The sequence below is a fragment of the Furipterus horrens genome, unplaced genomic scaffold (assembly GCF_987537825.1).
Source record: "Furipterus horrens unplaced genomic scaffold, mFurHor1.1.pri manual_scaffold_1, whole genome shotgun sequence".
In the NCBI taxonomy this organism is placed as follows: Eukaryota; Metazoa; Chordata; class Mammalia; order Chiroptera; family Furipteridae; genus Furipterus; species Furipterus horrens.
Window position 1 is genome coordinate 170569731 of NW_028327171.1, and position 25281 is coordinate 170595011.

The 25281-nt window shown below is 32.5% G+C and overlaps 1 protein-coding gene across 3 annotated transcripts in view; it reads left to right on the forward strand.

Annotated features, from left to right (window-relative positions):
* The window catches only part of MTX2 (metaxin 2), a 58391-nt gene that overhangs the window by 22473 nt on the left and 10637 nt on the right, over positions 1–25281 (forward strand). For 2 of the 3 annotated variants that reach the window (XM_090268030.1, XM_090268027.1), the window contains exons 2-4: positions 1032–1079; positions 2055–2101; positions 21593–21665. In XM_090268030.1, coding sequence (XP_090124156.1) covers positions 1032–1079; positions 2055–2101; positions 21593–21665 — 168 coding nt within the window. Of the gene's footprint in view, positions 1–1031; positions 1080–2054; positions 2102–10853; positions 10891–21592; positions 21666–25281 lie in introns of those variants that run through there. The other variant, XM_090268034.1, reaches the window with a different exon arrangement.

Consider the following 25281-nt stretch of genomic DNA (forward strand, 5'->3'; position numbering starts at 1 on the left):
TTCTTTTAAAAATCAGCTACAGTAATATATTAAAAAATAACTCATTGCTATGTCACAGAAACTAGTTTAGTTAAAACATAATAAGAAAATAATAATTAATATCAGATTTCATATGCTTAATTTACTTTTTTCCTGAGAATGAATGTAGTTACTGTTTTGGAATTGGTGATTCTGATGTTTTATGGCTTTTACAAAGAAGAATTCAACAAATGATATCCTGTGTAATCTATCAGTGGAGACATTGCTACTTAGTGCATTGATTAGACAAAATTTAAATGTAGTGTTTTTTTCCAAGCACTGGTAGGTTGCTATTCTCTTTGTAGCTAGCTAGCTAGAGCCTTCTGTAGGTGAACAGTTAAGAGTCAAGGTCAGGCATAGCTTTAGGCCTAAAATTAGCTTTACCAACTTTGACATTATAGGTACTTACTGTTTCATCATGCTACTCTCCTTTGATTTTGTGGGGTGGTGGTGATAGGTCAAGGCAATGAAGTGTTCTAAAATACAACAGGATTCCTCTGTATGTTTAAATGCTACCAGTTTATAAGGCAATGTGCACAGCATCATACAGATACATTTGATTCATTCAGGTAGTGTTATCTGTTTGAAAATTTGTTTTGTTAAACATTTACAGTTTTTTCACTTTCTTATAGTGAATCAAAATTCAGTATTTTTTATGTGTATGAGTGTATTTTGGATGTCTGTGTTTGAAGGAATGCTAAAGGAATAGTAGCATAAAGGCTGTTTCATTTTTTCTATTCTTACTTTCGGTTGGGTAAGTTGTCTTCCACCTCCTCCCCATAAAAAACAAAAATTACCACCAAATAATAAACCAAACATTCATTTAAGACATTATCTAACCTACTTATACAGGTTACCATAGAATCTAAGGTAGTATGATTAGTTGCCACAGTTAGGGTAACCTTGGCAATTGACTTTAAGTGCTCTAGGTCAATGTATGTTTTTATTAATTTGGTAGGTTATTTATGTGTTTTTGCCCTATGTACCTAATTATCACGATCTCGTTTCCACAGCTGCAGAACCTTGGCCTGAAAATGCTACATTATATCAGCAACTGAAAGGTAGGAACTTGTTCACAATTAAAAATGGCTTTGCATCAAAATGTATTTATTACCAAAAAAAAGTTCCTCAATAATATAATTTACTGCAAGGAGAACATAAAACATAAAGAAAGGGATTCCCTTGTGTGATTTGTCTAGGAGATTTTGCCCTAACTTGTATCTGCCAGTGTAAACCAACTTATTCATGGCTTATAAGGTCCTTACTTTATTATTGACTCATTATATTGGCTGCTGTAGGCAGTGTAAAATGTGGTTGCAGGAGCAGTTGGCAGATTTACTGCACCAGTAGCTGACACAGCAGATTTTTGAAGTCCTGTGGTAAAGTGGGCTCTCAGTAAAAAGGAACTGTTAAAATGTATAGGCTAGGATGGTTCAGGCTCCCTTTAGCAGCTCTTCATATATCATCAGATCACATTATGGACCCCATTTGGGGCTCAGCAGCCTGCTGCAATTGTCAGAAGACTGCAAAGTAATGAAGACTAATAGGCAGCAGCCTTAGTCTTCTAAGCACGGAATTTTTATTGCAGCGAACTTGTCATCTTTCTTCTGTATGACAGACCTAGACACACTGTGCGATATTAACTACAAGCTGGTTTTATATGATTATGAATGGCTTTACTTTTAACTAGGGAGGTTTGAGTAGATATAGATAGTACTTAATTTTTAAATAGACTTAATTTTGATGAAAAGAAGAGGACTATATCTTGAAAACTTGAAAAATGAATTTGTTTTTAAATGAGTGATTTTAATTACATATTGCTGATAAATTTTCAATTTTAAAGGAAATAGTCATGTTTTATCATTTACATACAATGATAATATAATCAAAATTAATTACACAATAACATTGATATAGAACTTCATAATTAATGGTGAAAGGCTATATTTTTTTAAAAATAGGAATATTTTTTAGAAATGAAAATATATCTTGTTTAGCAATCATTTTGACTGAAACGTTTTATTGTATTTCTTCAGGGGAGCAAATTTTGCTTTCTGACAATGCAGCTTCTCTTGCTGTGCAGGTAAATATATAAATAATGCAATATTTTTCACTTTGAGTTGCAGTCCACCCCCCCCAGACCATCTGTGATTTACAATTATCAATATAACATCTTTTCTCTGAAGGGTAATTTTATTATGTAATATTATTCAGTTGTTGTCAGTATATAATATAAATGTAAAAATCTTCATTATTTATTCTTTTTTGTAAAAAGGCACTTGTGCTTCTTAGTAGTTTTGCTTTTAGCTAGGTATGATGGTATTGGTATGTTCATTTACGGACACAATTATTTTCTAACTTATTTGTAAAGATTTATTCACTACAATTTTAAAGCATCTTTTTCTCATTGTACTCATTCTAGCATTAATCCATTTGGTAATCTTGAAACAGACATATTCTTCTTTAGTCATTTTTTATATACTTATTGATTACATTAGTGTCTGTTATCCCCAAACTGCTTATTGAATGCAATAGCTCTTTAAGTTGTTTATCACAGTTGTTTAATCCAAAAAGATTAGTGGCCCTGTAAATTTTAGTCTGCACTATAGGGAGAATAGGATACTTGGCTATTGTTTGCTTAAAAAAAAAAGAGAAATATTTATATAGATTATAGGATTATAATTATTCAAACATTTGAACTTATTTAGCTGCTGTTTCTTTAGTTAACTTACATAATTTGAATCAAAAAGGATTTTTTTTTCTAGCATCTAAAAGATAACTTAAAAAAGAAATCTAAGACATGTCATATTTATATTGGAGATGTGATTATGAGCATCTTGAGGATAGAAAAGGAAGAAAAGGAACTGAACTTTTCCTGTTTCTGGACAAGATGCTGGGCGCTTCATTATCTCATTATATTTTTTATTCAACTTGATGACCTCTGGGCTTAATAATTATGTCTGATACATAGTATGTCGTTTGGTACATTTGTGTTTTGTTTAAGGTAGGAAAAGAAGGAAAGGGAAAAGAAATGTGGACAATAATTTACTTATTTGAGTTTGAGTATCTAAGAATTTTTTAGAAGATTTATATCTTATCAATAATGTAAATTGTTTATTTTATTTATTTACCTTTATTTTACTTTAGGCACTAATATTATAACTAGTGTATTTTCTTATGTTAATTTCCAAGGAGAAATTATAGTTGGTTATAGGAAATAAATATGGATTTTATACTATTTAAAATTTTTTTCAATTAAAAAATTTATTTATTTTTGGCAAGGGAGCTGGAATTTAAGTTTAGCTTTCAAATACTAATAATATAGTGCCTATAATATATAATGTAGTCAGTAAATGTTGAATGAAGGGTTTAGAAGTGTAGCAAAAGCAGTCTTGCCTAATAATTGTTAGCATCCACAAATTATTTGCTGTGTATAAACTAGTATTTTCAATCTGTAGCTTTGAAAAGGTGGCTCAAGGCACAGTGAATATTTTAGTTGAAGCACTAATTCTTAACCCTTTTTAATTGCCATTTTTGGGATAACTCTTTCAGGATCTGATGAAGCACATTCCAGTGCACACAAACAAATAAAGACATACCCAGACTATTCTGCATATGGTTTTAGTATGTTTACTGATCTCTCCGCTGAAGCTGTCTGGGAATCCCCTGTGAAGAGCTCTTAAAACTAAAGAACAGAGTTTAGGAAGCACTGAAGTAATTTTCACAAAGTAGGAATGTATCTTGGGTAGTAAAAGAAAATTGTGGTTCTTAACTAGGGGAGATTTCTATCTTATAGAGGACATTTGACCATGTTTGGACATTTTTGGTTATCACAACTGTTGGGGAGCGTGCTATTGGCATCTATTGGGGAGAATGCTGTTAAACATCTTTAAATGCATTGGACAGTCTCTCCAAATTAAGAATTATCCAGCCCCAAATGTAAATAGAGTCAGTGTTGAGAAACCCTGGAATAGATGGTTTAACTCGTTTTCATTACAAACTAAAATATTGGTATATTACTGATAAAAAAAATTAATGCTTTAAATAACCTGCAGAAGGGGAAAAGAAATCTTTGTGTGAACTTTATTTAGCAATTCTATTTTTATGGTTCCTGCTAATTTGCTTTCTCAACATTGCTTCTCAAATCATAGTTGCAACTAAAAATAAAACCAGAAAAAAAAACCTTTCAAAAGGCAGAATTTTGCTTAACCATTTTCAATTTTTTGTTATCCTACATATGTCACTTAGATGATAAATTAACCAGCATATATTAAAAATTCTTGGTTTTCTTCAATATTCTTTGGCTTGACAGCTGATAGTAGCCATGACTATAAATGTGACTTTTCCAGATATCTGATGTAAACTTCATGGAGCAATTTTCATCTATATAGCGGACCAGTATCTGTTTAGAAGAATCAGCTAAATGTATAAAATTGATTAAAACAACGTGACAGGTATACATAAACTGGATATTTTCTAGAAGATACCAGATTTCAAACATCAGGTATTTTAATAGTCTTCTAGTTAAGCCATCAGGAAATTTAAATTTTACTTACCACATAGACTTGGTATTTATTATACCCCTTGAAACTAAGTGGTTAGATCGTTTTTGATTAAAGAGACCTTTATGATTTCAGTTTAAAAGAAAATAAATATTTTTCTTATGGCTGTATTTCCTCTTGGATTTGCTTTCCTTTCCTCATCCACAAAGTATTGGTATTACCTCAAGTGTTTGCCTGGTAAAATACCTTGTGTCGTGAATATAGTGAAGTATTAGTGTAGTGTGTGCTCCTCTGATTTTCATAATATATATGTGTGTATATATCTATGTATGTATATATATACACACCTGCATATAGCTAACTATATATACATACAGGATCTGTCTAGAAAGTATCCACTGTGCAATATGAAAAATAGAGACACACAACCACATATAGCTAACTACATATGGGGTCTGTCCAGAAAATATCCAGCCACATGATATGAAAAATAGAGACATTTATTTAAGATATAATAGACATTGTACATAGGACAATGACATCTCAGTCCCCTTCAGAGTAGTCACCTTGGAACCTCACATAGTTCTAATTGCCATCAGTTGCCCCATTGTAGTTTCCTGAATCTTATCTACAATCTGAAATCTCTTCCCTTTCTAAGGTGATTTTAGTTTGTGGAAAAGCCAGAAGTCATAGGGCGCCAAATCTGGGCTGTAGGGGAGCTGAGTCACCTGGGTGACTTGATGTTTTGCCAAAAAACTCTGCAGGAGATGTGATGCATGAGTGGGCACATTGTCATGATGAAAATGCCAATCACCAGTTGCCCAAAGCTGTGGCCTTCTGAATCATTCCAGTAGCTTCTGTGGAAGAATGTTCAAGTTTAAAGCAAAATCTGATGCAGGTTTGTTGCTCTACTTGCTCAGTCATTTTGGATGTGATGGCCACATAGTACACATGCTCACTCAGTGGCATCTACCACCGCCACTGACTAGTATAGTTATGTCATCATTGTTCATGCACGCACATCCCAGCCTACTCTCCTTGGCTGCCAGGTTATGCCAGTGTTGTGTAAACTGTTCTCATTATGTTAGCAATGGCTGGACTTTTTCCAGACAGACCTCATACATATTCCTCCCTCCCCCCCCCCCCCCCGGTCACAACACATACACACACACACAGTGAGAGTGAAACCTTCCATTTCATAATACTTCGAAGGACTTGAGCTTGTATTGATTGGGTAAAAGAACTTAGGTAATAATTTTCTGCTGTTACTCTCACCCCTAAACCTAAACCAAGTATCTAATAGATATGTAATGTATATAATGTTGGCAATATATATAGTTTAAAATTTTATAGTAGTCCCATTAAAAAAAGTAAAAAGAAACAGGTGAAATTAAATTAAAAATATATTTTATTACTTTACCCAGTGTATCCAGATATTATCATTTTAACATGTAATTAATACAAAATTTATTAATGAGATGTTTTATGTTTTTTATATTAAGTTCAAAATCTGATGTGTATTTTACACTTACAGCACATTGCAATTTGTGATATTCAAGTGCTCAATAGCTACATAATAGCTGGTGGCTCTTGTATTGACATGTCTAGAAATACAGTGTGAACAAACACATATGAACTCTACAAGTTTTCTGCAAAAAAATGTTTTGATTTTTTTCAAATGCTGTCTTTTACAGTAGATTCCACAAAAGAAATTGGCAGTTGGTTTCTGTCTCAAATACAGCAAACCTTAAACAGTATTCTTTGTTTCAAGTTTTCTCATCCTAAGATATAATATAGATGATGGAAATATGATAGCCATTCTCTTGGGTGTTGTGAGAGTTGAATGCATATAAAGCACTTAGAAAAAGTACCTGGCATATTGTAAAATGTGCACTGCTTGTTAGTTATTTTCTTCTTCTGATTCTTTGACAGAAGTACACATAGTTAATGTCAGCAGCAGGAATGGAAACTTGCAGGCTTTACAATGCTTAAAAACACTGAAGTTGTTAAAATAAGTGTTAGGACATATTTGAATTTGAGCATTCATAATTTTTGTAATCATGCTTTCATTCTATACCCTAAAAATGTTAATATTGAATGCTTTAAATGAAACAAAATAATATTTTAATAATATTGAGTAAGATTTGTTTTAAAATTGAATATTTATTGAATGCTTTTATTGTGAAAGGCACTCTATTAAGAGTTTTTATGTAAAGTATCTCATCAGTCCTTAGCATAACACTGCAGTAAGGTAACCTCATCTTAAAGATGAGTACACTGAACCTTAGAAAAGTTCTGCTGAAGGTCATAGAGCCCAGAAATTGTGAGTGCCTGCCATTTGCTCATCACTGTGGTGAGTGCTTAATTCTTATTAACTCATTTAATCTTTATAACAGCTGTATGACGTAGGTACTATTATAATTCCTATTCTACAGATTAAGTTAGTAATAACACTAATAATAATGTAGCTAGAATATACACACTTACTCTGTGTGCCATGTCTTGTTATATGTACTTTAGGTATCATAGACAATCCTAACACACAGCATCACTGTGAGGTAGGTAGTATTATTATACCCATTTTACGGATTAGGAGCTGAGGCAGAGAGGTTAAGCAATTGGCTCAAAGTTATATAAGTAGTACTTGGAGAGCTAGAATGAAGGCCCAGAAAGGCTGAGTGGAGAATCCATACGCATGACACTGTGCTGCATATCAGTTCAGTCCAGTGATACAAATCTTTGAATTTTTATCCAAAAATAAGTGGATATTTAATTCAAAAATTATTTCTGACATTTCCTAGCAAATTATATCTTATAATTTATAGATTACAATAAGATGTGAAAGATAAACATGCCTCAGTTTCTGGATCTTTGAAATGTGATAAACACAGTTTTAACGATATCATGAATTACTATGAAGTTGAAGTTTGGTAATAAATGGGAAGTTCTTTTGAAAAAGTAAAAGCAGTAGAAACATAAGATGATGTTAAATGCTGAATTAGTGCCTATTTTGACTTCAAAGATTTACATACATATATATATATATTTTATTCTTTTTTTTCTTTTTTATATATACATATATTTTAATGTCTATAAAATATATTTCTATTCAGTTTTAGAGATGATTTTGTTTAGTATATATGAAGCTAATTTAAAAAGAGACCTTTTCATTTTTTTTGGTATGGGTTAATCTAAATATTGTAAAAGTTTAAATTTATTTTTAGAGAGTGATTCAAGCTGATGATTATTACTAGAATGTTGCATGAAAGAGTAATCTTAGTTTTTCCTTACTCAGTTTTTTACTTCAAGTAAGAATAAGAATTAAGCTTAGATTAAAGGAAACCCCTATTTCATTTTATATTCTCGTTCTTCCCTTCCCTTTGTGAATACTTTATGTCTAAAAATGAAAGGGAAGGCAACAGAAAAAGAAACAATATCCTTTCTATTGAATATGTTATATCATAAAAAGTCAGCATTTTTATAGGCTCCATTAATGCTGGGCCATGAACACTAACATATCAGATCTGTCGATAGTTAGCTGACCCTTGCTTTTTCCTTTTAGCAAATGATGCTTTTTAGGTGGACATATTAATTAGTGGTTAAATAGTGATATCCTAATGTAGTGATTGGAGAAGAACAGAGGGAGGAGTATTTCTCTCTCCTAACTATATGTCAGTTGTTGCATTGGAGAAACATCTGTGATTATGAAAATGCTGTATAGCAGATGGCCACAGTGTACAGCTTACCTACAAAATTGTGGAGGAAATGATTTTGAATTTTCAGTTTAATTGGATACCTTTTCACTTTAAACAAGTTGTTTATGGTTGTATGCAATTTTTTGTCTCAGTTTAATTTCAACCTGTTGTAAATACAAGTAGGATGATACCACTGAATATATTTTAATATAGAATTAATAGGATACTATTTTATGGAAAACATTTAAAAATTGATATCTTAAAAAATTTCATAAAGTATAAAATTTTAGTTTCTTAACATTTGTTCATTTCTCCCGCTTTGCTCATCCACAAAATGAGGCTTCTGTATTCACTTTCAGGATTAGGAAAAGGAAAAGGAAGCTAAGGGATAGAGAGAATTTAGTGAACATTTATTACATAAGGGGATTTGTAAAATCCTTTTCAGTATTGTAAAATGAGCAAAATGGAGGCTGCAGATGTTTCCTTGATACCACTGAGTTTCAGTTTTTTAGATTGAATATCTTATCCTTATCACCTTTTATATACCAGAAATATAGAAGCATTTTTGTGACTTGTGCTTATAGTAAATATGTGGGATGATTTAAATATATAAAACTTAAATTGCAGACAATTTAACAGATTAAAACAATGCTCGTTATTAAGATTAACCTGTCAATACATAAATGGTATGGTTATATAAAATATTTAAATTAGTTTTACTGGATTTGTGAAAATGAAGAATATTTTAAATTGAACTAGGTGGCTATTAGAGTAGTTATTTTTACTTATTAGTGAAATATTGGAACTTGGTCATATAGGGTAATGGTTTGCTAATATAAATATTATTTAACTTAGCAAAAATTCATATTTCTGTAGTTATGAGAGATTGCAAGTTACAATAGAATATCAACTGTATACTTTTCTGTTTAAAAAATAAATAGCAAGCAGGATTTTAAAATTTGTTGCTGTTAAATGGAGCAGTAAAGGCATAGCAGTTAAGATGAAAAAAATTACTTTTTTTTTCAATAGAAAAAGGCTAGAATTCTTCATTATTAGATATACAGTATATCAACATAATTGATCTAGCAGCATTATATTTGAGCTGAAAATACACTTAAATTTGAGGCCATACACTATCCCGTGTGAGTGAAACATCTTTCATATAGTTCTAAGATGAAATTACCCTTGAATGAATAGCATCTTCATTTATCTTCAAACCTCTTCTGTGCTTTTAGTGAATCTACTCTTTCAACATTCTACACCAAGAATTACATTATACCAGAGTACTTCTGCAGTGTGAAATAGATTGGTTTGGAAAATGAACCTGGCTTTGCTATAAATTACATTCCCAGGTACAAAGGAGTTTGTTATTTTGTTTAAAATAGTCACAAATATAATTAAGGTCTTAATTTATGTTAAACTACAAATATGGCTATTACTTTAAATGGATTAGATACTTAATTTGTCACTTCAAGAATGATACCTAACACTTTTAATTTGTAACCTTAGATACATTATTTCAATTATAGGGTCTGCAGCTGTTTGATATAAAAATGAATTGTTTTGTAGATATATTTGTTCATGGGTTTTAATTTTAAAACATGCCTTTTCAGTAAGGTGGAAAATAATTCTTAAGTTGTCATTTCAGATTTTCCTTTGTGTCCTAGTAAAACAAGATATGAATTAAAATTCAGACCTGTTTTCATTCTGTGTCCTGAAAATGGCATTGTATGCTTTAAAATAGTCTTTGAAGGATCTTTATATAAAATATTTCAAATTTAATTATGAAAAGAATGGAAACTTTGTCCTAAAGAAGAAAACCTGCTGTCTAAGGATAGTTTACCTAGTTGGACTGAAAATGGATTGATCGTTCATATCTAGAATGTGGATAACTTTGTTAATATGGTTTATATACATTTTAGAAGCTCTGTTTATAATTCCTTAAATTCCACAATATTAATTAGTATAAAGCACCTAATCTTTTAAAGACTTAACCAAAGGCAGTTCTTTGAAATTTTATATTATTTTTATATCTATTGGGAAGCAATACTGACTTTCTTGTTTAAGTGCAATTAAGGAGTATTGTTATGTATTTTTCTTATAAGACCAATGTTCATTTTGTTTTGTAATAAAGAGGAGGAAAGAAGATACTGTTACTGCTCATTGGTAAATGATTCAATGCTGCATTTCCATTATTTTATTGAAATGAAAGGAATATATTTTATATCCTTGCCATTTGCTATTTAGCTTATCCTAAGAATTTTAGATTTTGTAGTTCTTTTTTCTGTTATTGTTATTTTTCTCACTTGGGAATATTTATTTTATCTGTAAATAAGAAAACTTTTAAGACATTCATTATAGGACTCAGAACAAAGGTAGTTTCTTTTCTTTACACCGAAATTGTCCATTGAGCACTAGCCAGGCAATTGGTATTGCATTAGATTCTTGGGTTACAATAATTATTCTTTCTGTTCCTTTGCCTACTTTATAACTCTTTTGCTTAATTTCAACCCTACAACTTATTTTTATTTATATTTCTAACAGGGAAAGCTTGTATCTTTTCCTGTTCTGCTTATCATTTTTGTTGCTTTCTTTCTGAACTTGATTTTTTTTCTACAGCTGTCAGATGTTGATGTATCTAAAACTGAGTCAAATATTCCAGGAGTAGTTTTCAGGTGAGAGTTGTGTTAAGGAAGGTCCTCTGATGTGATATGTGTTTGTATGTGCTCTCAATAGCATTTCATGTTTTTGGTAACGAATTTGCTCTATTTTAAAGTTGATTTATGCTTATTAAATTGTGGTTTCTGATGATTTCTGCACAGCTGTTTATTTTTTAAGTTGAATTCCTGTTACGGTTTTCTAAAAACTATCTGCTTATTGATTTTTGTAATTTTATTGACTTTTAAAAATACCTCTGAATTTAACAGCAGTTACATCTAATTTTTTAAAGTAATGAGCTTTGTTTAGATGACTAGTTTTCTATGAACTTATGTTTGTAATTATTATTATGAATATCAATATCTTATTCATTAAACAAATGTTTATTGAGAATCTATTGTATGCCAAGGATAAAGTAATGGATAAGATAGATATGGTCAGTATGTACTAACGGAGATTGTATTCTGGAGGTGGAGGCCTTTTATCAGTTCATTTGTCAGTTTTATCAGTGTGTATTATTTTGAAAAATAATTCATAAAAGTTAGTTAATATCTTGTTTTTGCCTTGTTAGAAAAGATTTTATATTATATGAGGTCCATATTGAAAACATAAACCATATATTTACCCTTTAATTATCCTTTTAAAAAGTACTTTTGGATATATTCTTTATTTATCCTCATATCTATTTAGAGACATTTATCAAAGTGTACAGTTTTGTTATTTTGATTGTAAGTAGTAGTTTTACATATAGCACCTCAATTAATCTGCTTAATGAATTGTTTTCATTTTAGAAATCAGAAAGCTTATGAAGAAAAGGAACTTTCTCAAGCTAATACAGTCAGTGGCCAAGATTTCACTGAGAGATGTCTCACTGAGAGGCTTCTGCTCTATTAACTCCATTCTGTTCTATACTAACTCTTAAGACATGCAGAAGATTCCCATTTTTCAAAAGATACTGTAGTCTTCCATTTGAACAACTTGCTTCTTAAATCTATTCTGTTAGGATCCATTAAGTTCTGCTAGGGCACTTAACCAGTGACAATTAAGGAGTGGGAATGTGCTAATGGTTTGTCTAGTCATAAGAGTGGTATGACTTACGAGTCAGTAACAGAAAGTCAGTTGCTCTAAATGATGGTAAGGATAGCATCTCAATGAGGCAGCATCCTCCCTGTGCAAATGTAGGGACCATGGCAGGCCTGTTGTTGGCTGGCTGTTTCCATTGAACTGGGGTTGAGCCCTTTTCACCATTTTCTGACCTGAGTGTTTTTAGTTACCTTTAAAAAAACAATGCAGTTAAAACAAAAGATATTTGATATTTTAAGGTTTTTAATGTTGTAGATTCTGTTTCCTTGCTATCATATTTATTGTTTTCTGTAAAAGAAATGAATGACTTTGGCTTTAAATTTAATTTCACTGATTTCCTCCCCAGATTTCTTTTTAGAGTATTATTAGTATATTTCTCCATGAATAAAGACTTGAAGCAACTAGATACGCCTAATATTTGAGATGCTTTGTTTTTGTTTGATTTGCTCATTAATGTTATTCTACTTTCCTACTTATATTAATTGTGAGACCTGCATGCTTATGTGTATTTTTAATCTTCTGAAGATTGAGCCATAGTTGCTGAGATTTTAAGGACTCCTGTTGACAGTAGCTTTTTCATGTGTCACTCACTTCTCAGTAAATTTTCAGAAGATTTTTGCTCTTAACTGGATGGCAGGGGACAGAAATGACCGAATATAAAAACTGTCCTTGTGTTTTTGTTCTGTATAATATCTAGTTCTACCAGTTTTTTAACCCCTTGATATTACAAACCTGCAGGAAAGTAACGACAAAGATAATATTGATCTGTCACCTGTGTCCACAAAAGAGGTGGTGGCCTTTAAGACTGGGCTTCCCAGTGTTTCAATAGAACCTGCTTGTCCGGGTTCAAAGAATATAGTTGTACATTAGCAACTCCAGGCCTTTGAAAAGAGAGCAGAGTTGTCATTCCTGTCAGAAGTCTGGCAGAGAAGTAATAACTGGAGAAGAGCATCTTAGACTCCTGAGTCCCCCTCCTCCCACCAAACTCTGCTCATCCCATTTTTTTTTTTCTATTTTGGTAAATGGCTGTTCCATCATTCTGGTTCTTGATGTCAAACTTTGAGTCATCATTGGAGTTCTCTCTTTTTCTTATTTTCACACCCAGTTATCAGCAAATTTTTAAGCCCTACCTTGAAAGCCAGAATCTGAATTCTTACCACTTCTGTCACTCCCACTTTCGCCTTATTACTTCTTGCCTGGATTATTGCAAAATTCTAACTAGTTCTCTTTTTTTCCACCCTTCTACTCTCCATAATCTAATCTCTGTATGGCTTTTTGTAATCCTTTAAAATGTTAGATTCCAGCAGTCCTCAGCTCAGCACCTTCTAGTAATTGTCCATTTTACTCAAAGTAAAAGCTGAAGTTCTTAAAATTTATCTGTAAATCCTACATGATCTCCTGTTGTCTCTCTGATCTTATCTTGAACCACTCACTTTTTTACTTCCCAGTTGTCACACTGGTCTTAATGCTATTCCTCAAATATGCCTGTTTAAGCACAAGATTGCTTCACAACTTTGAACTTGAGCTGTTCTCTTAGATATCTACATGACTTGCTCCCTAACTCTCTTCAGTTTTATGATTAAATATTTCCTTATTGGTGAGCCCTTACCTGACCACCCTACATTAATAGCAGTACATATAGTAGCAGGAATTACCGTGCATATTTTCTGGTTTATTTGCTTATCATCTATCTCCATTATCTGGAACAGTCCCTCATACATAGTAGGTGCTCAGTAAATATGTATTAAGTGTATGAATGAATGAATGAATGAATAATTGCTTTACATTTATTCTAGATGTTCAAACTTGTATCCTCCTATGAGTTTAGTTCCCAGGAAGCTATGCCTTGAACCACATAAAGTAGTCTTTTGCAGGTCTCAAGGGCTATGTTTTGCTGTAGGCTTTGAGAATAAAAATCACACCAAAAGCATTTCTGCATTTGGTGTATATTGTCTCATGTCATTCAGTTGCCCTTAGAGGAGATTCCAAATGAGAAATGTCTTTTGGAATTTAGTGTGAAAAATTCAGTTGAGCAGTGACCTCATTCTTTTTTGAAGGCTTTGAATATTCCATTGATAGATTCACGACAGTTTATTGAACCAGTCTCTTATTAATGGAGTAATAGGCTATTGTTATTATTTTGCTACTATAAATTGGGCTTAGGTGTGAAATATCTTTACATTTATCTTGTATAATTTTATGCAAACGTGTCCATATTATGTACTTCTCACAATACAATTGCTGGATCAAAGGATATGTACATTTAAAATTTTGGTAGATGTTACCAAAGTACCTTTCAAAAAGAATGCATTGATTTGTTACTCAGCCAGTGGTTGAGTATAAGTTTTGTGTTTTAATCTCTTACTAAGCAGTATTTTTAGTAATATTTTTATTATCAGAAGTTTCTGTTGCTTCTTAAAAATATCACGACTAGAACTAGATTTACTGAGTTTTAGAGTTCTCTACTCTTTGTTTATTTTGTGATTTGATGTATTGCTCAAGTTTTTATTTTGTTTATTTGTTCATTGAGCTAATAATGATTATTTGCCCGTTATGTACCATGCACATAAATGGGAATTTCAACAGGAAAGCTAGCTTCAGAAGATAGAGGGATCTGAAATGAGAAGCAGGAGGAAGCCTTGCCACCATGTTACTGAAGGATTGCTGTGATAGGATCCCTGTCTCTATTCCTGATATTCTGTTAGCTGCAACATTTGAAAGGATTCTTTCAACATAGAAGCTGCTAGTTTTATACTCTAATGAAGGCAGTGACATTGTTACTTATAATAACAACTTTTGAATCTAGGATTTAAGATATTTGTAAGGACTTTAGGTTTCTAGCCTTATTTTCAGTTATGTATAAATAAAATATTTTTTATTTCTCAAAACCAGTTTTTACAAAAAAACAAAACAAAACACTGAGCCATAGTTTTGAGAAGATAGGATTCAGAAATGATTACTGAAAAAATAGAATTTAGAATCTTCATGGAGTATTGCAGGTGTCATCTTCTGGGACTGCTTCTAGAACTTATTTGTTTTAAAAGTTCTCAGTGAATGTTATTCCTAGAGTTTAGAGTCAAAATGTATAGTCCTTTTATGTTTACTTTTTCCTTTCTCATATTGTATGTCCTTTTTGGCTTGTGCTAGGAATTTTGGAGTCAAATTTGCTACTCATGTTAATGGACATTGAGTTATTTCCAATATTTGATTATCATGGATTAAACTGCTATGAACATTCTTGTATATGTATGTTAGTGGTTATCTGCCTCATTTCATTATGGTATACGAGTACATCTGGGAATGGAATTGTTGGCTGATAGGGTAGGCACATTCTTAATAGTAGATATTACAAACAGTTTCAAGTGGTTGGATTGATTTACCTTCCCACCAGCAATGTATGAGAGGCTTATCCTCAAAAAACGAGCCTCACATTCCACCCTTACCCCATCCCAATGCTGATACCCAGAGACAACCATTTGCAATCCTTTCAGCTGTGTTATTTTCCCAGGTATTTATCTCTATATTTCTAGGTAAGATGCCTGTGTTACTATTTCATTTTTCAATATTAAATATTTAGTGTACTATGAATATATTCTTTCTATATGATTTCTCTCCCTTGGGTAAATAATTGCTTTAATTTATTTGCGTAGTTTTCTCCCCTGAACTCTTTGGCTGAACTGTAACGCTGCCCTTCACAAAGGTCAAACATATCAGGTCTTCCCCCCCCCCCCGCCCCCCCTTTCCTCTTGGAAATACTACCTTTAAAACCTTGGTCCCTACTTTAATTGGAGCACTTCCTTTCTGGCTGGCTTCAAAGCTGTTTTGTTTTTTTTTTTTTTATGACTGCTATCCATCATTACCCAGGGAATTGTTTTTTGCTTTTTTAAAATTTTTATTTATTGATTTGAGAGAGAGAGACATTGAATTGTTGTTCCACTCATACATGCATTCTTTGGTTGATTCTTGTAGGTTTCCTGACCTGGGATTGAACCTGCAACATTGGCATGTGGGGATGACGCTCTCACCAACTGAGCCATCCTGCCAGGGCTCTTTTTGCTTTTATATTGGAAACCATATATTTTCTGGGTCCCATGTTCTTCTTGGTTTGTTATTTTTATTTTGTGTAGCATGTTCTTCATTAGCCAATCTCCTGAGAAAGGGTACATGGGAAATAAAAATTTAAAGACCTTGCTCGTATGATACTCTTTATTCTGTCTTCACACTTGACTGATACCTTGGCCACCTGTAGAATTTTAGGTTGACAGTATTTTTCCTTAGAATTTTGAAAGCTTTGTGTTATTGTCTAGGTTTTAGAGTTGCTGTTGATCATTCAGTGTCACCTATTTGCTCAGTTCTTTGTGTGCTTTGCTGCTGCTGCTTTTTTGTTTGTTCTTGCCTCTCTTTTGTCCCTTCCTTTCTTCCTATATGCCTTGATCAGATTTCTTAACCTCTCTGTACCCATTTTCTTATCTTAAAATGAGGATATTTGTTACACCTACCTCATAGGGTGAAGCTCTTATGCAAGTACTTGGCATATAGTAAGTGCTCAGTAAATATTAAGCATTATTTTTCTTTGATTTCTTCTGTACTCTGCATTTTCTGTTTTCTCTCAATTTATTTTTTGTGGTTTATTTTGGTTCTCTATGGTTGAGGCTATCCTCAAACATCTATTGATTTCTGCTAATAGTTTATATTTAAGAGTGAGGCGCTACAAAGCTGACGGGGCGCAGAGGGGCTTTTTGATGTGAGCTTCACTGTAGACTGATTGCACAGTGAACTGCCATTTTGTTGGCCACCCCACCTCCACCCCCAATAAAACCATCGATATTTGTAGGTCTTTTCTACAGAGATATTCAGAAAGAACTTGACTTGGCTACCAGGGGTGCTGTGGGTCTCTTAAGTTAGTGTATACTTATTTTCACTTAACCTTTTCAGTGTAATGCCTCCCCCTTGCCCCTCCCCCTCCCCTTCTCACTCTGTTGTGCTTGGGTCTGGAGTCCAGGAGTCTCTCTGTTTTTTTCCCAGAGACTGAAACTCTCTGTCTTACCAGATTGGGGGTGAGCTAGTTGTCTGACACTTCTACAGACTTTCATCCAATCCTCCTGTTTTTATTCCTTTCCCTCACCTCTGCCTTCTGTGGTACTTTATTTCTCCAGTTTTGGAATCTTCTTATTTCTGTGATGTAAATGTACTGATTTTTTCCTCTGTATGTTGTTAGGTTTCAGTTTCCTCTGCCTTGCTGTGTCTGCTTTCCATTGCACAAAAATGGATCAACATCTCTGGTCTGCTTTGGTCTCCTTTCCCATTATTTGTGTCTTTCCTGGTTTATACGTTTTCTATTTCTTCACTTATTTTTTGAAGAGTTGTGAAGGTAAATATGTAAGATTGATCCTTCATGTTTAATCAATTACCAGTGATCTGGTGTTACTTTTTTCTCTTTATTTACTTATTTAGAAAACAAACAAGAAATATATTGACACTCTACCTCTTCAGTGATTTTTGTAATGTTAAGAATTTAATTAATTTATTTAATGTTTTGAAACATCAAGCTTATTAAATTTCAGAGTCTTAGAAGTCAGGTACTGGGTATTATGTTCTGTGTGTGCATGTGTGTGTGTTTTAAAAAACTACCTACCATGTCATGTACTTAGGCATTCAGTAAATTTATATTCAAAGAATGAACATATATATAGGCTGGAGTTGCTCAGCAAATAAGTAAATCCTATATTCTTTCTGAAATTAAAAATATTATGGTGTTTAACGTGTCACTGTTAACAATAGCTGGTTGATCACTTGCAGGGTTTGTGGACACTGTACTGTTGATGCAGGTTATTTTTATAATATTTAGTCTAATCACTTACAGATGGTGTCAGCCTTTCTTGTTAAGATGTCTTTTATGCACTGATTACCACTGTTATAGACACACTCTGTCCAGTAGAACTTTCTGCAATAACGTAAATGTTCTGTTATTGTGCTATCCAATAAATAGGGTATCCACTAGCCTCAAGTGACTTTTGAGTCCTTGAAATGTGGCTAATGTGACTAGGGAACTGAATTTAAATTTTATTCAACTTCAGTTCATTTAAATTTAAGTTAAATAGCCATGGATGACTAGTGGCTATCATATTGGACAACACAGTTTATAGATCATTATTCTGATAGAATGGTGCCAAGTTTCTGATTTAAATGTTTTATATTGTCAAGCACTTGAATTAGTTTGGAATAAAATACCCAACTGAGGAATAGGACTTAGGTGAGTCATCCTAAGTTTTATTATTATAATTATTGTAGAACTACATTTTACTTTGTATTTACATAAGAATAAAATCATGCAGATTGCAATTTCTGAAATGAAAGTAAACTGTGTTTTAGGTTGTTATATCATGCTTGTTTTTTTGGAGTATTTGGGGTGCTGATAAGAGATTGAAAAAGAAAATGAAAGGTGAAAATATTGTTATTACTTTGGAAACTTTTGGGGATTTTCTTCCATCCTACGAGAGAAAGGAGAAATACTGTTTGAATTGAAGCCTAGTTTGGTTTTAGAGTTTTTATATTCTTGAAGACAGTTCTGTTTTGCATTGTTAAAGTTTGCCTCAAAGTCCTGTGTTTGTGATGTCAGACTTCGTGAAATACAGATTAATTCAGAAAATTTCTTTTGAATCAGGGATGTAAATTAATCTTTGTCTAACCAGAGTTATGCCATCAGTTGAGGTCTGTGGTAAGTTTAGTGTTGTTAAATTGGACAAATTAAGTCACTTATTTATAGTAAAGGAGTGAAAACTTTACAGGATTGGAGGTATGGCTTTGGTTACGGAACATTATAATTTTGCTTAATGTCTTTACTGAAGTACAGCTTTTTTGAATATCGATTAGTACAGTTGCCACTATGCATGTAGTTTAGCAAAATGTAGTATACCATATTTACTATTTTTTTATAGTGTTATGATTGTTAACTAACAACTGAATATTATTCAGACAGTGGGGAAGATGTATTAAACAGTTCTTTCAAATTCTTTTTGTTCTTCTTAGGGCTTCAATTTCCTGTTAGTCCCTTACTCTTAGCAGATGATTTCTCCTTTCATTTCTCACAGAATATAAGCATATCCTCATTTTCTTAATCTTCTCCCTTACTATACTGCAGTCATCATCACTGACTCCGAACACACCTTACATTACAACAGAAAATGTGTCCTGTTTTGTGATGACAAAAAACACATCCCTCTACCTGTGCTTTTACTCCATCCCTTTTTACCTCCTCAAGGATCTTGCGGGTCAGTGTTTCTACCTCTTTCTTGTCATTTCAGCCTATTTTCACTATTTTTCCCATTTATGTTTGGATGAATTCAGCCTTTCTTCATCAGTACAGACACATATGTATGTAATAGAAGGGAGCTGACCTTCCTAATCCCTCCTTTCTTCTCATCCAGTCTTCTTGAAAGAGCTGTTTCATTTATTCTCTCTAATTAGGAACTAGCAAAGTGTGTTTTAAAAAGCTTTCCACATGATTTTGATGCATGCAGAACTGAAGTTGAAGAACCACTTCCCTAGTCTATACTTACAGGTCAACCAGGAAGCTCACTATTAATACTATAAATTGGGAGTGCAGGTTACAGAGGACTGTTAGTATACACTTACACAGACACAGAGGAATCAGCTTTTGGGGGGAGGTGGTGCTTAAACTCAGAAACTAATTGTTGGTCAATTTGTCAGGATTAAGTTTGTGAGTGACAAAAAACCCAAATATAAATTGTTAGTTTGCTTTTCTTTTCCTTATAAACACAGGTAATCCAGGTTTGGTTCGGACTGCATGGCTATCAAATACCTACCTAGGCTTCTTTACTCTTGTTGCTCTACCATCTCCAACACTGAACTTGTACTTCATGGTTTACTTTGACTATAGTCATCCTTTGCACATTCTAGTCAACAGGAAGGAAAAAAAGGTTTCTATTTAAGAAACTTCTCAGCAGTTGCCCAGATAAATCTCATTGGCCATAATTTAGGCATTGGCCACACCCAGTTATAAGGGAGCCAGGGAAATAAAATTCTTTTTTTCAGGCAGCCATATGTGAAGATATAATTTGTGGGTTCTACCACTGTAGAGAAAGGGGAAAACATATATGGGGGGATAAGTCAGAGCCTCTGCCACAATAAACTCTGGGAGCTTGGGTTAGCTCAGTCACTGAACATTGAATGCTAATTTTAAGTAGTCCACTATCTTATGGTGGCTGTAGGAAAATGAGGGAGATTGGAGAGAGGGGCAGAATTACAGAATTATTCAAATCTATTCCTTGGCTCCCTGAGATATTACATTTACTTGCTGACATCAGATATGCAGACATAAGATTTAGAGCAATGCTGGAATCAGTGTGTAAATAGAGGGGGATCAGATTCATGTGGAGTTTATTTTTAGAGAGGAGCATTCTAGAGGACTGGAGTTTTGGGAAGACAAATTTGAAGAACAGAATTGACATACTTTTAGATAAATAGAGCACAGTTGAACATTGACTACTTTGCAAGAGTCTTAAGACTGATTTCCGATGTAGAACTGAGGAATGACTTGTAATAGCAACCCCTATGAGAAATCTTTATCGGGTAGGATAGGCTGGTCTATTCATGATCTTAATATAAGTAATAGCCTTGTTATAATTAGTTTATATCAATTGATGTTTGACTGCTATTTATAGTAGTTCTTTCAGTTTTGAAATAGCTAAAATGTTTGTATTCTAATTTGTATGTGGTGATTAAAGCCATTGTAAGCTATACCTTCCCCAATTAAATTATTGTATAGAAAGAGGATAGGTAAATTTAGTGAGTAGAGAAAAACAAACCTAGATATAATAGAAGAGAGAACAAGGAGAGTAAGCTTTGAGCGTTGCAAAGAATAGTGGAGAGAACCAATAAGAAGGCATATAGATTTGGCAAAGAGTTTACTGACCTTAAAAACATTGAAAAATAAATTAGTATATATAGTCAAAAGAATTTTGTATTTTTTCACTTAATATTGTCATAAAAATTCTTTATTTAAAAGTATGGTTTAAAAAATTGTATAATATTCCATGTGGTCCTGTTCCCTATTGTTAGATATTTAAGTTGCTTATAAAAATTTTGTACTCTAAATGAAGTGAAAGTAAATTATATTTTTAGTAAGTGACTAGTGAGCATAAAAACTACATGTTAGGATATTTAGTATTATTGGAGAGAACTTCGAAGTAGCAGAAATAACATTTTGAGAGTTTTTTCCTAAGACAATAAAGAATAGTGGAATTAAGTAGTGCCTTGTAAAAGTTGAACTTTTGTCACCTGCTTAAGAAAATTAAAGCAAGATACAGTATTGTTAGCTTACATAAACTAATACAGTAAAATAAATGTGGATAATTTACATTTTCTTCCTTAAATGTAAAAGTGCTTAAGCTTTACATTTACTAGTGTCTACGTCATGTTGATTTTTTTAGTAGTGAAATAACACTTTATTTTCATTTGGCATACAGATCTTTCACTTTCAATAGATTTATTATTTTCCAATAAAGTGGTATTGTATTAGTCATTACTTAAATTTAGAAAAGAAATTTTTAAAAAGTTGTGTTCAAATATGCATATATTTTTCATTATGCTTATTCTATTTCTCTTGATTTACAGGCCTTTTTGCAAATGTGTAATCTGCCTATCAAAGTGGTTTGTAGGGCAAATGCAGAATATATGTCTCCATCTGGTAAGATTTTTTCTTCTCTATTATTATGCACTGATAGGATTGCAGAGCTAATCCTGTTTGTAACTAGATTTTATTTTATTTATTTAATTTTTGAAAAGATTTTATTTATTTATTTTTAGAGAGAGGGGAAGGGAGAGAGAAGCATCACTGTGTGATTGCCTCTTGTGCTCCCCCAGTTGGGGACCTGGCCTGTAATCCAGGCACATGCCCTGACTGGGAATCAAACCAGCAACCCTTTGATTCTCAGGCCAGCACTCAATCCACTGAACCACACCAGCCAGGGCTGTAACTAGATATTTAAAATATCTATACTTTTTGTTTACCCTCTGAGGAATTTCCCCATATAAAGTAACAATTGCAAACTGACAATATTGTGGTGACCATGTCTGTGCATTTCAGCTCTGTAGGCAGAGATGGATGGCTACTGAACATTTAAGGAATTGTTTTAAATAGTAGCTATAAAAAAAATACAAAATCTCAGTCAGACTTTGCCATTCTTATTTACATAGGACTATTTCACAAAACAAATTTTAATATTAATGAATCCAATTATTGTCTAAATTATATTCTTTAAATCATGCTCTCCCATTATTATGATGGAAGAAGAGCGATCGTAAAAATAATTTAATTAACCTGCTATAGATCTTAATGTCATCTCCGAGTGTTTTAGATTTCTAATTCTTTTTAACAGGCTGTAAGATACTTTTTATTAAGACTTTAGCCTTTCCGCAATTTTTCATAATCATTGTTGCTTTTCTGTGTGTCATGTATTAGTACAGTTTAAAATAAATACAATTCAGATAATTTTTTAATATAAAATATAATGCCACAAAGCTGATAAATAAGTGTTAAATATAATTTATATGGATTATTATTAACTGGTTTTGCTGGAACAATAGTAACACATAGAATTATTTTTTATGAATAAATCTTTTCGAATATAACTGATGGGCATAAGTGTGTTACATTGCTTTTTTAAAAAAAATTTATTTATTTGTTTACTTATCTAATTTTTTAGAAAGCGGGGAAAGGAGAAAGAGAGGGAGAGAAACATCACTATGTGGTTGCCTCTCACTCATGCCCCCAACTGGGGACCTGACGTGCAACCTAGTAATGTGCCCTGACTGGGAATCAAACCAGCAACACTTCAAGTACATTGCTTTTTATGGAAACATTTATCTATCTCTTCATTGTAATGATAACTTATGTTAAATGTTTTCCATCTTAAGTTATTAAGGGTAGTAATAATTGTCAAAGGCTGTGAAGATGCCCTCTCCATACACACTGAAAATTCTATGGGAATACATCTATACTGGGTGGGGCAAAAGTAGGTTTACAGTAGTTTATAAGGAAAATAATACAATAATAATTACAGCTTTTGTGAATGATTAAATTTTAGTACATTAAAAAAATACAAGAATAAACTCTGTGTTTCATGTACTCATGACTGTAAACCTACTTTTGCCCTACCCTGTATTTATAGGTTTGTGAATGTACATTTTAAAACATTTACATAAAATAATTTCTAGGGTTATAAACATAGACACATTTTAGATTCTTGAAGTCCATTAATTGATTCACTTTGTGTTAATTTTATATATAGTTATATAAACTTTACTGAATTCTGGAGAAATTAATTATGTTGGGTTCCATCTGTTTTTTTCCTCTGTAGTCATACAAAGAGTGTAGACATACATATAAAATGGTTAGTAATCTAATACTGAAGTTGATGTCTTTGGCAAATAAGGAGAATCTATTGCTACCTGTTTCCTAGAATGACTGTACTATACTTAAGTATCACTTAGGAGAAATCTTATTTTATAGACTATAAAAGACAGATAAATATTGTAGAGACTGTACATACATACATTCATTCGTAGGAGGAGTCTTCTAGATAGATGAAAACAGCACTTTCTATTAAGATATTTAAGTCTTGTATCTCTAGTATTATTCTCTTTCATCATATGAGTTGGAGTGATCAGGGGAATGTGTTTCATTTTATTTGCTTATTTGACCTCGTTGTGGAAAATTTTTAAGGCAGAGAGCATCATGTAATAGTCAGAAGACTGCTTTGCTAAGTTTTAGGAAATTTTTACTCTAATCCGTCTGTGACTTTGTCACATATTAACAGTTTTTTTGGAAATTTGACTTCTCTTTTTTTGAGCACCGGTGACTTCATCTGTAATAGGAGATGGTTGGATTAGGTGACACCCAAGGTGTTTTCTTTTTCTAATATTCTATAAATCTAAATACTTGCTTGGTAACATCTTCTTGCTTTCTTTAGAAATAAAAGTTCTAAAAATGATTATTCTGTCTTAAGGTGAGAAACAGTGTCCTTAGTTTTCTTTTATAACCTTTGATTGGTGCCAGGGAATAACAGTGTTATTGTGCTTTTCCCTGATAATAAAGATGTAACATTGATTCTGCTTTCAGTTAGGAAGGTAACAGAAAACGTTATTTACTTCTAATTTGTTGCCTTTTTTATATATTTTTAAATTCAGAGATATATAGTTCCTCAATTGATTACCCATACTGAATGTACAGTGCTGAAAGTATTTTTGAGAAAAGAAGTAAAATGAAATCTCTTTCTTCCAAGAACTGCAAACTGGTTATCGAAAATGAAAAACAACTTTGCTTTCAAAATGTTACACCCCAGAAATACCCTTCAATCTAGGCATTCATTAATAATTTTCATTTTCAGGATTATTTTATCTCAGAGGATGACCTACATTATTTCTAGCAGTATGGTAGTTACAAAGATTTTATCCTAAGTTAAAAACCAGTGTGACCTAATGTTTACACAGATAAGAATTTTTAAAAATTTATTTGCAAGATTTATAAAGCAGTAGATGAAAAGAATGTGGAATTCAGTGTTTCTGTATTGCTAACATGGATATGTCTTCTAAATACATCTATTGAGCTGTGTTCCAAAAGGCCTGGCTTTCCTTTGTAATGCGTTACCCTGTGGATGCAGATGACGCTTTTGTTGGTGCTGTGCACCTCATCCATTACCCTCAGGCTGACTGGGCCAGAGAGGAGTGAATCTATTGAAAAGGACCATGAAGAAGCCTGCTGTTGATGTGAACTCTATTTGAACTAGGCCTGACAGCAAGGTTTATTATCTAGTTTTGGGGGTAAACTTTATTTCTAATTGGAGACTATTTTGTTCTCATCATCTCTGATAATTTCATCAACTATTGGTATTTATAAGAATGAAATAATTTTTTTAACATGGCATTTATCAATATTTAGAGGAGCCAGTTTTTATAAGCATCCTACTTGTTTTTTGTTTTGGGAACATACTTTGTATTATAATTCATAAACTAACATACCTTCAAGGATTGTTAGTTTTCTTACTTCCTGATGTTTCTGATTCAAAGATATTTATTAATACACCATTATGTGCTCAAAACATTGACCTTAATGAGTATCTGAGACTTGGAAGTAGAAGATGTAAAAAGAAGTATTCTTAAATGTAGTTTAAGATATGGATTGATTCATTGTACTCTGAAGAGAAGGCCCAGTTGAATTTCTTTGAAATCTATCAGTGGTCATGAACCAGTGTCTGGGCTTGGTTCATATAATTTGAATAAATAATATATATAGCTATAGAGTG